At 44.0% G+C, this 14,297-nt stretch overlaps 1 protein-coding gene across 3 annotated transcripts; it reads right to left on the bottom strand.

Moving 5' to 3' along the window:
* Positions 1 to 707: 707 nt before the first annotated feature.
* Positions 708 to 12,617, bottom strand: ARRDC3 (arrestin domain containing 3). 3 transcript variants are annotated; one of them, XM_086628725.1, is made up of 8 exons: positions 12,223 to 12,617; positions 8,786 to 8,867; positions 6,077 to 6,224; positions 4,724 to 4,826; positions 4,071 to 4,327; positions 3,498 to 3,660; positions 2,418 to 2,572; positions 708 to 1,041 (listed from the first exon to the last, which is right to left on the bottom strand). In XM_086628725.1, the coding sequence occupies exons 1-8, from the start codon at positions 12,500 to 12,502 to the stop codon at positions 901 to 903; spliced, it is 1,329 nt and encodes a 442-aa protein (XP_086484851.1). In that variant the 5' UTR covers positions 12,503 to 12,617; the 3' UTR covers positions 708 to 900. The 3 variants fall into 3 exon arrangements, with proteins under 3 accessions (XP_086484851.1, XP_086484849.1, XP_086484850.1); XM_086628723.1 differs by having other exon boundaries at positions 708 to 982; positions 12,223 to 12,574; XM_086628724.1 differs by having other exon boundaries at positions 708 to 982; positions 8,786 to 8,849; positions 12,223 to 12,574.
* Between the last annotated feature and the right edge of the window lie 1,680 nt (positions 12,618 to 14,297).

Below are 14,297 nucleotides of genomic sequence, written 5' to 3'. Positions count from 1 at the left end.
AGCATTCCAACAGTTTGGCAAGTGATGAGTTCACCTGAGATTAAGTGATTTTTAGGCAGTCTGTAACAAAATGCTGCTTTGCGATAATAGTAGAAAGGCAACAAATTCTTAAAAGAAATCAAGAAGATATACAATCTTGATGAAGTCTATTAGTTTCTTTCTATTAACTCTCCACCCCCCACCCCAGCCCCACATCTGTTGCTTATCTACTACAGTAGGCTGCAAACCATACAGCAAGAAGGATTGGCTTGAAGGCATTTGATGTTTGTAAATAAATCCACAACAGGATCCAAGCTGAAGAGGCGATACATGATCAGCCTACTAGGACAATTCTGAGCATGTGCATATGCAGGTGAAGTCCAGGCTACATTAAATTAAAAAAAGAAAAGTCAGTGCATTTGTCAAAGTCTGTTGCTGTTGTTTGTTGGGTTTTTTTTGTGTGTGGTTTTTTTTTTTTTTTTTGTCAAAGCTTTCTTTTGCTCCTTATTGTGCGGACCATGAAAAAGAGAGGGGGGTAACAACAGTCCAGCATAAATGAGAAAAAGCTGTAGTGACACTGAACCGCACAACATAAGCAATGAGCATGTGCAAATTTCCAAATCCTAAGAGGAAGCCATCCCTCTCTTACGTGGTTTGAGTGTTTTGACACACATGACTGTAGGTTAGTAAGGCTGCTCCTAGTATGTGCCAGTATTTAAGGGGGGGGGGGGGGGGGGGGGGGAGCTCAAGTCTTCAAGCATGTGGAGCAGTCCTACAATGTTGCTGTAGGCGTCGAAGCGTGATCACAGGTTGTTTTCATTTATTCACCATATAGGTAAGAGCAAAACCACTTCCTTTGAAAGTGTGTCTCCACTATGATGCCTTGACCTTCAACACGGCAGGTACCATTCAGAACCCAATTCAAGTCAGCTTTCTATGGATTCCTTCAACGAGAGGGGCAAGATGGTCTGTCATCTGTGGGCTGATCTGGGTTTGGATCAATCTAAGCAAAAGAGAGGGGAAAAAAAAGAAGACAACCCAAGGCATTTTTAGAGTCAATTGCTAGAAATAAACCAATCCCAACAAAACCTCACCAAAAATTGCCAAGACAGTCATAGTGATCAATGGCACTCCCAATCGAAAGATTATTCAAGTAACTGAAAAACCTCTGGTCAATTAGGCAAAACTTTGGATGAAAAATTAGTAACTAAGTATAGTGGAAAACTTTGAACTACAGGTTGATGGTAATTTAAGGACAAGCACAAAGAACTAATAAACTTGAAAAAACTGCTTTAGTAGCAAAGAAATCTTTTGAATTATTTACTATACACTAAAAAGACAACATATCACTGAAAAATGTAACTTAAAATATGTAATTGATTTCAGAAGATGTTTTGTTTCTAAAGACAAAGTTACCAGTAAAAAGTAATTCTACTTTTAATTTACAAGTAATTAATCCTCAAACATCCCATAAAACGTCTCAGAAGTTCATGTGTTTCACACCTTGCCTCCTCTTCCATTCTACAAAAGGAAGACGGGGAACAACCTGCTTAGCTAATGTCTCCAAAACTCAGTATTAAGAATAGTTTAAGTGTACAGTATATAGTTTAGTCAACTTTTTTATCAGTTAATTTTATGCCGCTATTTTTTGAAAACAAAAAAAAGCTTCTTTCTAAATCTTTAAGTACCAAAACCGAAAAGGACTGGAATTGTATTCTATGGTTAAGGTATAGAAGAGTACTCAGAGAATTCTCCAGCACAAAAAACCCATGTCACTTTCTGCCCACTCAGTGGTAGATTAGTGTTTCAAAACGAGAAGAAAAAAAATCAACTGTGAGTGAATTCAGGCAAGATTTATCCAAAGAACACTATTAATTCTGTCCTATACCACTGCTTTTTCCTGAAAAACAGGAGCATGGAAAGCTTCTGAACTTGTCACGGTTATTGAGCGGCTTTCACAGAAGTAAAAACGCAGCCAGAAATGTTGGAGAACTGTGTATTTATGGAAGCCTAAGTTAGAAAGAATACCTTTGTAACTTTGTACACAGGACTTCTGAAAGTCCTACAGACACAGAACCAAATTTTAGAAAGAAGTATAACTGAAGAACATTAGCACGTTGTGCATCTATAGACCCAGAATGTTGGTATTAACCAATGCAGTGGATTATATATGTAATGCAAGGTTTTAACAAAGTTGCTAAGAGGGTACACAACAGTTTGGAAATTTCTAGAAAGCATCAGAATTCTGAAGAATCCTGGAAACTCTTGAAGCAGTCAGCCTGCACTTTGCTAAAAAGGAAGTTGCCTTATCCCCTGTTCGTCATTTTAATGATTTCTCATTGATTCTAGAAAGGAGAAACAACTTCCTACATTTATTCCACAAGACAGAATTCAGAAAAACAGTGATTTAATCATCGTGTTCTGTCAGAGGCACCTACTTCTGAATAGAGGGGTGGAGGCAAAAAACGGAACTCCTGGATGTACGCAAACAGCGGTCCTGGAAGCGCTCTCTCAAAGTCATCACAAGCACCTGTAGGTGCAAGGCTGGACTGTCTTTGTTCCTCAGTCACCACTTCTGCATAGCTAGGAGGTGCTGCAGGGAAAAGGCACACGCAGTTCGAACAACAAGTTCTTATGCATGTCAAAATATATAACAAAAATATTAAAACTTTTATCATTGTAAAATGCACCAGCACACAGGTAAATGAATTCAGTGACAAGTTCTTAACAGTTGTTGAACATGAAAGGGAGGGTAGGCTGTTCACTTTTATTTTAATATTATGTTCAAATCCAAGAACAGGCTGGCCACTACTTACTGTGGCATAATTATCCCCTTAAATTTAAAGCATATGCAGAATACTGTACAGGTATTTCTGTACAGGTAGGAATGACAGAACATTGCACTCCTCTGGACTCCAGAAATCTGAGTATGGGATTTGTATGCAAAAAACCAACGTTCGTTAGATATGTGAAAATAAGGGAAGGAGACAGAGTTTCTCCTTTGGCAGTAGGGATTTTCCATTGAAATGAATTACATTATCTTTTCACGAAGCCTTGGCTACTAAGGCTAGTAAAGGATACCATAAATTGCTATTATGACAGGTTGTAATGCTGTATAACCAAGGATGCAATTGGGATACCAGAGGCAGGATTAATTCTGCACCGGTACCATGTCATCCTGCGCTTTCACTTCTGCCAGCTTTCCAAGCAGCTGGATTTCACTGCTTGTCATAGAATCATAGAATGGTTTGGGTTGGAAGGGACCTCAAAGATCATCTAGTTCCAACCGCCCTGACACGGGATGGGGGGGTTTGTCCTCGAAAAAGGAAGGCGGGGAGGGAACTCTATTCTTCTAAAGCGGACAAGCAGGTAGCAAGGAAACATCCACAAGGGATTTCCTGTGGGCTTTATTATGAAGGACGTAATTTGGGTCCGTTTGCATGACAGCAATGATTAAAGCAGACAAAAGTCAAAAGCACAGACTAGCAAATGGATTTGGATTCCTATTGTCAAGTTACCTTCTCGTCTTTCAGGCAGTGTCAGACCAAGCCAATTCATGTTCATGCTACACTGGCTGCTCACACTTGATGTTCTGCTACCGAATGGGTGTAGAGGAATGGTACCAATGACCAGTGGTAAATTAAGGAATAAATCCATGGCGCCTGGAATATCAACATATACCTGGAAGAACAACAAAAGAGGCGTATGATTAAAGTGTAGGTTTGTATGAGTACTTTGTAATTATTACGCTAAGTTCTCTGTCCATGGAATTTTCCATGAGGAACTTGTTTCTTACTGTGTTTTAGGGCCAATGCCCCTACAGAGACAAAAAGCTGCCCAAGTCAAAACCAGTTCAGGATTCTTAACGTGAACGTGCTGTCTACTCGTAACATGTTTGCTTAGCTAACACACCACAAATGTTTTAGGAACATCCATGATTTAAACTCATTTACAGAACTCCTGTCAGGATACTAATGCTAGGATATGTATTTCTTCTGCATCCAGTTACTACTGACCGAATGCTTTGTAGGCAATTTGCAAGGCATGACAGAAACTACTCATGCTCAAGTGAAGCAGACCACTCAACATACCATCAGTGAATACTCCACACGGATTATACTGCAGTCGAGGATTGAAGGGGAAACAGGTGGAATTTTCAACTGTTTGCCATTCCAGGTTTCTGTTTTGCCAGATGACAAGGATTCCCCACGCAGGTTGGCAACAAGCTGTTTGACTTCCTTCATTTTCCCTTTGGCATAAAATGCCTGTGTTTGGTAAATGGCTGCCTTTGGCACCACCACACGGGAAGAGCAGTTCTCAATCTCAGCAAAGATCTGAATTGATTCACCTGAAACAAAACACAATTTCATGTTCTCTTTGCACTTACAAGGCAGCTTAAGCCAATCACCACATTCTATGTATTGTTATAACGCACTGGACACTGCTAGCAACGCTTGACCTTGAAAAACATCCACTGATGCTAAGAGGAATAGGATGACCACGAGCTAGTCTAAACGAAAAATACACAGGCCTAATAGAAGCAGACGTCCTTTGACAATCTGGAGATGCAGCTTGCATTAGTTAGCAAAATTAGTCATAGCTAAGAAAATAGCAAGAAGACTGCTGAATGCAGACTGAGGTGGTAAGAACAGTTTAAATATTTCATTTATATAAATCAGTAAGTACAAGCCATCATTTTAAAAAGGAAGGAAAAACATTCGCTATAATTACTTCAGTCACATACCTGGGGTGTAGCCCTTCCTTTCAATTTTGGCACTTAAGGATATTGGGCCTGAGGTACAAAACCAACAACAGAGAGTCTTTTCTTTTGTGCCTGCTTGGGGTGACTGCAAGGAAAGAACAACATTGCCCATTTAATTAAGACTTCGATGAATCTCTTCATCAATTTAATCAACATAAAAAAATATTTTCATACTGTACTTATAATTACATGTTCTGATAAACATAGCTACGTCTATTTAAAAGAAAACTCTTCAAGTGATTTAAATGGCACTATGCAGATATAAGGTTTATTCTAATTCCATTACTTATTAACACTGCTTTTTCTGCTACATTTCCTACTACAGTCAAACTTAAAACAGTTTTCATACATAAATTCTGTATAACTTAAGAAAAGGCTTTATAGGCTACATATGCCAGAGTGTTGGCAGAGCTTTCCATTTACCAGTGAACTAGTACACCTTTCCAGTATACTGTGTTTCAGAAACAATAACTAAGCTTAAGTACTGTAACCTTGACTCCTGCTATTTCCTCTGTTTCAGAACGATCCTGTTTCATCTATATTAAACAGACTTTGTTATTTTACACAATATCAGGATTTAGGACTTGATCCAAAGCCCATTAAAGTCAAATGGGAGTCCTTTGAATTTAATGGAATTTGTGCAAGGCCAATGTCCCTCTGCGAGTCTGATTTTTCACCCATACACGCAAGAAACCTATTTCAATGGACTTGATAAGGTTTTTACCTCCCCTCTGTAGATCAGAATCTGAGAAAGAGGGGAGGGAAAATGAGAAAAAAGGAATTTTAGGCCTGATTGAAATCAAATCCTCATTGAAAGCAGTTGTAATAATGAAGTTATTTTAACGAAATGATGTTTCAGAAGAAGATTATGCAGAATTGTGATAATTTCTCCCCATTGGCAGAAAACTATTCATATGGAAATTATAAATTAAGCACGCCAGTACATTTTCTACTTTGCATTTTTAAGTTAGCAGTCTCTCAGCACAATATTCCTTTAAATTTCACTGTTCCTTACACAGATTATTCAAAATCAAAGAGGAACAGTGCTCAAAATTTTCCTTCTTAGTGACGTTTTACAGTTCAGTATTATCAATTTAAATTGACAAAGCCATTTTACGTATCTTAAAAGTGAAGCAACTCCAAGAACAGGAAAATGTAGCTTTCAAAACACCAGAAGTTACAGAGTTGCTGAATGGATGTAATACTTAGAAGATCAGCTGTAACTAAACTAGCAAGTAAATATTAGGTAAAATTAGATGTGGATATTGTTTCAGTTATTATACTTCATTATTTTTATGCCAGAAATAAAGAATGAGTAATTCTGTCAATTCTTACCAGTAATGAAGGAGTGTTGATATCTATATGTTCAAAGACTGTAAATTCCTTCTTTAATTTTACTGGTAGAAACCAAGGCCTATGCAATTCGGCTTTCACCCAATAGCGCACACTGCCATGTCTGCCTTCGAATGAGGTAGCAAGTGGTCTGTGCAGGACACAAAGGTCAAAATTGAGTAAAGTCTTTCTGTCCAATAATGATACAATCGATCAGATCAGGGATTAGCATGTAGAACTGCATTTTTAATGCTCTGCAGTATTTAATGTAGCACAACTTATTTGCAAAGTTTCCGTATCTCAGAAAAATTCAAGATTAAAGGTGGGAGAAAAAATCATCTCCAATTCATCCTACAATAGTTTGGCATAGATTTTAAGAATCAATTAAGGAACTGTACTAGAAAATGCAAGGAGAGTACACATTTCCTTTAAACTTAAGAGGCCACTTCCACAACTAGAGTAAAGCACGCCCTTTTAAGGCCAAATTAAGACTACCAACTTAAAATTAGCATTAGTATCAACCAGTTCTTGTTTTACATATCGTATTTTGTAAATCAGTGTATTGTTTACTTGGCTGGTATCTCAGTGCCAGCTTAATTTTAGCTGCAAATCAGCACTTTTGTAGTTTGTTTTGCCTTAAGCAGAGTAAATACTTCCATTTTGAGTTCTGAAGAGAAAGGCTATTTTGAGTACCTTCTAATTTTCCTCTACCCTGGTGAGATCAGCTTAAACCACTTATAGTGTATATGGATGTACATATGTAAGCATATATATATACACATAAAATCATCAAGCCTATTCTGCTCTGAACTCTGACAGATGAAAAAAGTCCTTTTGGGGAGATGGAAGAAAAATGATGTGGAAAGGATCTCCAAACCTTTCAGCATCACCTTTTTTTCCTATGTAACATCATAAAATTAAAGACAAAATACCTTTATATTCCAGTTATCTCCAATTAACAGTAGCTTTCCATAACTCATTTCCCCCTTATTTTTATGCAAGTAATTTGTTTCTATTTTACTATGTTTTGAATACATTGTAACATATAGATTAAACATAAATTACTTATTTGCAGAGCTTCCTTATCTTCCATCCGGTATAATACTAGCCATGCTAGTACTTTACTAGAATGATTCTTTCAATTACAGGCTTGACTTCTCTATTTGCACTTTTGAAGCATTTAGTTGTTTGGTTTTTTTTTCCTAATAATCCAAACAAAAGGATCTTCTAACTGGTCTTCAATGTTTCATCCTGCCCCGTATTCTTAGGGCAAACATCAGTAAGGCCAGTGAGTGTTTTCTTTCTTTCTTTCCACTGCTGCTCTGTAGTTTAAAGTAAATTTTGGAAGTATTCTATGGACACAAAACAACTACTTAAGCAGGCAGCGTCAAACTTCAGGCTTTTAATAGCAGCCTTTGTTTTTTTCAGTATTATCAACAGCTGGTTTCAGAGTTATTCCTTTAGGTTATTTAAAAAGAACCTGTGTTTTGACCAATTCTTGTGACATTTTCCTGGCTATCTGCTTCACTTCAAGCTAAACATTTCCTGTTCATGTGCAATGTTTTGGTCTTCCATTATTTAAATGCCTCTTCCAACTCAAGGAAGATTGGTATTAGCCTTAGATCTTTTCGTAGTTGAGATTTTCACAGAATGCTAAATTGTCTTAAAATCTCCATATATACAGGTCTTCTCCACTGTTCCAGTAAGATCTACTGTGAAGTCCTGCGCTGCTCACGTTGAAACTGACGCACAGAACTGTTTATCATCTGCTGGTTCTGCTAAAAACGGCACCTCTAATAAACAGATGGTTTATTAGTTTTAACATTAGGTATCGAGCTATTTCATATAGACACTGCCAAATTTTTTCAACCTTAATGACTTCACTGCTTGCCCTTTACAGCAAAAAGCTTCTATTTCCATCCATGTGGAGACTCCCTCTGCTCCTGTGTATGTAGTTTTGTTGTGACTTGTATTTTTAACTTATTTCCGTATTGGTAACTCCTATGTATAAAACTTCCATTCAAAATGCCTACATTACACGTTTCAGACTTGGGAGGGTGAAGGAGCAATCTTTATCCCAATGCTTCTCCTCTCATTCTTGCTTCACTTTTGTTGTCTGAGACAAATGGGATTAGGTACAGGAATTTTTCCTGCTTCATCTACTCATCCTTCTGCTTATTTCCATCCAGGCTTTCGCCATAAAGGCCAGTCTGGGTACATACATCCTATTGAAATGAGAATAACCTCTTTTGTTCAAAGGTAGTTAAACTTGCCATATCTGTTCCAGACTGAGCCCAAACAATCCAGCTCTGATCTTATCTCTAGTTCTGCTGGTCTGCATGGCTCCAGTAAACTGCTGGTTGTGTTAGAAGGTATCTCAGCCACTCTGCAGTACTCCAGTGACAGTTCAAATTCCTCTCCCTCCTCTTGGGAAGGGATAAAACATTGGATGACCTAATAAGTCAGCAGGACTTCATCAAAAGAAAGTGAGCAACTGGGCAGCAATGAGCTCCCGTTTTGTGGATATTAAAAAAAAAAAGGAAGTGTGTATGAGTTTAAAAGCAACCTCTTCAGTTTAACGAGATCATGTCCTCTGCTGCATGTTGGAGCACAATTCCTACTACCATTGAAAAGGTTTCCCCTCCACCCACAGCTGGAGTTATGCTCAGGCGTGTGGGCAACGAGGCCCGAGGACTGTGTGCAGGCACTTACGTCTGTGGAAGCTCGAAGCTGAATGCATATTCGTGCCTTCCCGAATGGATGGTGTGAAGGCCTTCTTCTGAACTGTCGTCGTCTAGGAGGAAAAAGAACAAAACACGCTATTCCACCCGCATGTATTTTATATCTTAGATGGGCTTCTCTTCCAGAATAAAAGGGTAGACACCCATTACAGCACTTAAGTACGTGATGTCACAGAAACAAGGTCTCTGGTCCATCTGTATTAACTGCTGGATGCAGGGACACATCCCACCTACAGAAAGTTAGGAAAGACTGCCAGATTCACCTGACAGAGAAGCAGAGGTTAATTTGCTTTAATTTATAATCCCACCTCTGAACACTGACACAGTTGCAGCTACTGCCATTTCAAGGCCCCCCTGCAAGATGTGTAATGGAAATCCTGTTTTCCACTATGATTCCTAGTTAAAATGAAATAGAGATAGCTCTTTAACAGCGTTAAGTGACCTGCACGAAGTCTGCTCTGTAAGGTTATATTTAGTAATTTGGCTTCCTTTTATCTCCTGCCTGGCAACAGTGTCCAGAAAGTAATCACCAAAAAAAGAAGGGGGAGGTAAAGAAGGGTGTACAAGCACCACCTGGAAAGTACCAGACAAATTCAGGGGCACAGCAAGTGGCAAGCTGCCCAATTAATGCCGTCTAGAACCGAACTTTTTATTTTTTGATAGGTTAACTTGATTTTGCTCGGACAGCAAGGCCGAGGTATTTGCAGGTTCCAGCAAGAAAGCCGACCTTTGTTTAGGGTCATGATTTCTTGTGCGCCTTCGAACGCTGCAACAAATTTGCGGTTTATTCCAGCGTAATTACCATAAAACCAGAAAAACGCTGACTCCATCAAAACAGAAAGTTGAGAGGAAAAATAACTGAGCACCTCGCACATGAAAAGGAACAGAGAAAGGGGATATAGCGAGACAATGCGAGAGGCAGCCGCTTATATTTAATGGCGAGAAGCATTAATGGAGGCACACCGGAGGATTTTAAGTTCCCATTGTCCTGCAAAAAAGCCGTCGCTCCCCTTCCTGTGCTGCGCCGCAAAACGCCAAAAATATTAAAAAAAAAAAAAACAAAAGCAAAACCCCAAAATAAGCCCTCACCGGCAAGCTACCGACATAAACGCACCTCCAGCACGCAGCATCACGAAACAAATGTCAGGAAAACGCGCCGAAAGGGCGAGACAACGCGTACCAGTGCGAGAAGGGTTTGGAGTTTGTCGGGTTTTTTTTAAATAATTTTATTTTTCAGACCGGGGGAGCGTTGCTTTTGATCGTGGCTGTGTTTCCCAGCACGGCGATTCTCTCCTCACAGACAACCCCCCCCCCCACCCCCCCGCCCCCTTTCTGCCAGCTCAGCAGTCCCGCCGAGCCGGGCGGCCCGCGGCAGCGCTGTGGTAAACAAGTGCTGAGCTGTCAATCAGGGGCCGGGCTGGAGCAGGAGCCGACCGGCCTAAACCGGCGCGAGCGGATCCCCAGCCAGCCGCTCATATACATACGGTATACGTTACACCCGCCGCATTCGCTCAGCAGCTCCGCTCCCCGCCGGCCGGGGGAGGGAGAGAGGGAGGGCGGGGCGCCGCCCGCCTTCCGCTCTCCGCCGAGACCCCTCGGGGGACGTCGCCGGGAGGCGATGGGGACGTGACCGGCCGCAGGCCGCCCGCCCGCCCGCGGAGAGGGGCTTCCCCCCGCTCCGGCTCCTCAGGGGAGCGCCCCCGCCGCGCCGCGCCCCGCCCCGGGGGGAGCCGCCGGCGCACGCCGGCTGCGGGAAAGGGGAACCTGCTCCCTCAGCCCCGCGGCCAATCAGCGGCCGGCATCGCCTTAGCAACAGGCCAACAAACGCCGGCCGGCCAATCAGGGGCGGGCGGGGGGGGCGCGGCCTCGGCCGCCAGCTCGCGGGAGCGGCGCCCGGAGCGGTCATTGAAACTCGGCCGCGGGCGCCGGTAGCGGCTCCGCGGCCAGCGGGGCGCGCCCCGGCCTCCCCCCTCCGCACGCTCCCACTCGCGGGCATGAGCCCTACCCCCCCCACCCCTGGAGGCTTCTGTCATCCGAGACCCAGCGGTGCGTGAAGTTCCGCTGGGCGAGTGATTTCTGAGGCGGCGGCATGAGGAGGGTTCAAGCCACCAGTCACCCCCATTAGCGAGCTGCGCACGAGGTGTTAATTAAAAAACAACAACAAAAAAAAACCAAAAACAAAAAAACAAACAACAAAGCCCCCGGCTCTGTACAGCGCTCATTTCAGAAACGCTCGGTGATGGGGGGCTCGGTGCCGCCTGCTGCCGGAGTTCTTCAAAAATTAGTATTTTATTTTTTCTCCAAAGGAAGGCGAAATATCCCATCCCTGCAGTAAATATGCTGCATATTCAAAAAAAAAAAAAAGCAGCACCAAAATTACATAACCGCTTTTTAACATTTTCTTGCGCTCGGGAATTAAGTCATCGCCACCACCTGACGTGTGCGGCCAATCTGCGCGGAGCAGCGCCGCCCCCCCTCCCCCCCCCCAGCCCGCCTCCCCCCCCACCCCGGACCGGTCCCAAACAGGATTGAACCGCTTCGAACAAAGGCTGCAAACTTCGGAAGAAAAAAAAAAAAAACACACCACAAAAACACAACCAGGCCCCCGGCGCTCTCACCCTGCCGAGGAGGGGGTATGCCAGCCGGGGGTGGGGGGGTACATCCCGCGGGGTGGGGACCCCTCCTCCCCGCAGCCCACGGGGACCAAAAGGTCGTCCCCTCGCCGGTTTTGGGAGGGATGCTGCCGTTCCGCAACCCCCCCCGCCCCCTGCTCCCCATCAGGGCTTTTCGGACTCATCTTTATATCGGGGTGTCCCCCCCACACCCCATCCCGGAGGGGAGGGAGGGCGGCGAGGGAAATTAAAGCTATTTACCGAGAAGGGGGAGGTTAAAAGAAAAAAAAGGATGTTACACGTGGGGTCGTGATAGCATATGTCAAAATAAGCCACGGGGAATCTTTTATCTGGCAATAACGAGCTATCCTTTAAATAAAAGAAAAATCATCACATTATCAGCTCCGATGCGCCAAAAAAAGTCCGGTTTTTTCATGCTTTCCTTGCATTTCAGGATTTGATAGGGTGCTGCCAATGAAGCCGTTCGCTGCCTGCCGGGCTTGGATTTTAAAGGTGCTTTCCCCACGGAGGGGCAAACCCCGCTGGTGTTAATGGGGGGGGGAATAAAAATAAAGCATTTAACAGATAAGGTGTTAATAAAGGGCTGTGTTGAAGGGCAGGTAGCTCAACACAGCCCTGCTTGCAGGCACTCTGCAGATGCATCTCCTGCAGCTTTCCACCATGCCCTGCTCCCCACCAAAATATTTTTTTTTTTTTTAAATAAACCCAGACGATGCAAAGATGCGTCCGTTCCCCGAAAAAAAAAATGAAGGGAATTATGAAGGGAAAGCCTTACCTCTCTCGTGGCCGATCAGGATGTCCTTATGGTTGAGATACTCTACTTCTTCGGTATAGTTCTGCGTGTAGGCAGTGTTGGATCCAGCGTTCCGCGATTCGGTCCAGCGCACCTTCGCGTGTCCCCTCGCGTGAATTTTGAGAGATTTCACTCTGATTTCCCCGGTTACTTCTAAACTGACCCTTCCTGAGACTGTGTCCCCGCTGGAGTAGACGGGGACATTGCTGTCATTCAGACAGTCAAACCTTATTGTCAAACTCTTCACCTTCCCCAGCACCATGTTGGGTTGGTTTTTTTTTTTATAGCAAAACGTAGAAAAATATAGACTGTAAGAAAAGAAAGAAAAAAAAAAAAAAAACCAAACCAAACCCCTCAAGCGAAGGGCGATGCTGGTGGCGGCGGCGGCGCCCACCCTACAGCCCGCTCATGGGGACGGCAGGGAAGCCCCGGCCGCAGCCCGAGAGCCGCTGCCAGCGGCGCGGCGTTCGGCCCACAAAGGCGCTGCCGGGGCCGCCGCCGCCCCCCCCCGCCTTATAAGTCCAGTGACAAACAAGCCCCACCGCGCATGCGCCGCCCCGCCCCACCTCCCTCTGCCCCGCCCCACCTCCCTCTGCCCCGCCCCACCTCTCGCGCCGCCGCCGCCCCGCCCCTCCGCCGCTGTCTCTCCGTCGGGTCCCGCTCCAGCGGCGGGGCGGGGAGTGGGGGATGCAGGTTTAGGGGCGTAAATGAGCCCTTCCCAGGGCCGAGCTTGCCGGCTTCGGCCCTGCCAAGCCCCGGTGCCTCCCGCGGTTGGGGGTTTCTCTTCCGCTGTTTTTTTTTTGTTTTTTTTTTTTTTAACTCACCCCCGTGGTGCTGTTTCTTGGGTAAACGCTCTCGGTTCAGTTAATTTAAGGCTGCTTGGCTAATTATTGCTGTCTTCCCCAGTGACACGATGTTTTTAATGAGGCGTGTGATGGTGGGTGGTGGGGAGCTCGCACCGAGGCGCACCGCGGAAAGTTAAACCGCGAGTCAGATTTTCAAAGCGTATTCCTTCTGTTTACTGGTTTTTCTCAAGTGAAAAAAAGTATAGTAATTCATATTTTCCTTGATCCGACAACCGGTGGAAATTCTCGTGCTGTTCTGTGACCGAAGATGTTGGGCTGTGTTCTGCGAGCGTATCAGGACTTTTTATGTTTTTGCACCATCTTGTGGTAAGCGCTCAAACTGCCTTGGAGCATGGAAACATCGAGGTGGGAAAAGACCTTTAAGTCGAGTCCAACTGTCAAACGAGAAGTTGCAAGAGAAGCAGAGCTGGTTTTTTTTACTCCCCTCCTAATGCCTTTCCTGTTGCTCTCACGTCTTTAGACGTAGATGATCTCATGCGTATGTGGTTTTTTTTGCGCTTTTCTCCTCTTTTCTACTAATTTAAAAGATAGTCGTGTCCTCCACGAGTCATTGAAACTACAACTCTGCGGTGTGCGGTTATGGTAGGTAGTGTGAAAGCTGGCAGCTGGACGGGATGCAGCTTCCATCCACGGAGCTCAGGCCACAGCTCCTGTCCTTCCAGTTCTGGGTTGGTTCTCACCATCCGCCCTTCCCAGGGCAAGTCTGCAGAGGCGATGGAGAGTACAGAAGTCGAAGACCCAAATCTTGCTAGTGCAGTGGATATTAATGTGGTTTGTTTGTTTTTTTTTTTATCTATGTAGATAAGGAAAGGGACCTTCCTCCATAATTGGGGTATCTGATACTTGTGGTTTATATACCAATTGCGTTTGCCCATTCCAGGCTTGGTGGAGAAGAATAAAATACATCACTAAGCTGCTGTAAACCCTTCCCTGTGTATCATCTGCAGACCTTGTAGCCTTAACATGCCTCCCTGGTCACTAGGATTCCTGTATTTTCCTGATCCATTTCTGGACGCACAACATGAGACATGCTGCAGCCACTGTCGGGATGTGGGATGGGTGACAAGTGATCCATGCGAGTTGGCTTGTAGGGAAGGTCACGCCATTTGTGAGCTTGCCGGTCGTCTTTTAGGACTTCAGGTTTTGCCAATTTGCAGAATCCTGACTGTGCATCATACTGAGCAGGGGACA

The sequence above is a fragment of the Tauraco erythrolophus genome, chromosome Z (assembly GCF_009769465.1).
Source record: "Tauraco erythrolophus isolate bTauEry1 chromosome Z, bTauEry1.pri, whole genome shotgun sequence".
In the NCBI taxonomy this organism is placed as follows: Eukaryota; Metazoa; Chordata; class Aves; order Musophagiformes; family Musophagidae; genus Tauraco; species Tauraco erythrolophus.
Note: the sequence above shows the minus strand (reverse complement) of the source record. Positions and strands in the feature narration are given on the sequence as shown.

What these genes read in the sequence shown, in the direction of transcription:
- ARRDC3 (XM_086628725.1), bottom strand. Translation starts at nt 12,502, where the DNA reads ATGGTGCTGGGGAAGGTGAAGAGTTTGACAATAAGGTTTGACTGTCTG. An exon ending in TCAACACTCCTTCATTACTG is followed by an intron (nt 4,827 to 6,076) that starts GTAAGAATTGAC and finishes CTTTCCTTGCAG; the next exon opens with TCACCCCAAGCAGGCACAAA. An exon ending in GTGTGGAGTATTCACTGATG is followed by an intron (nt 3,661 to 4,070) that starts GTATGTTGAGTG and finishes TTGTTCTTCCAG; the next exon opens with GTATATGTTGATATTCCAGG.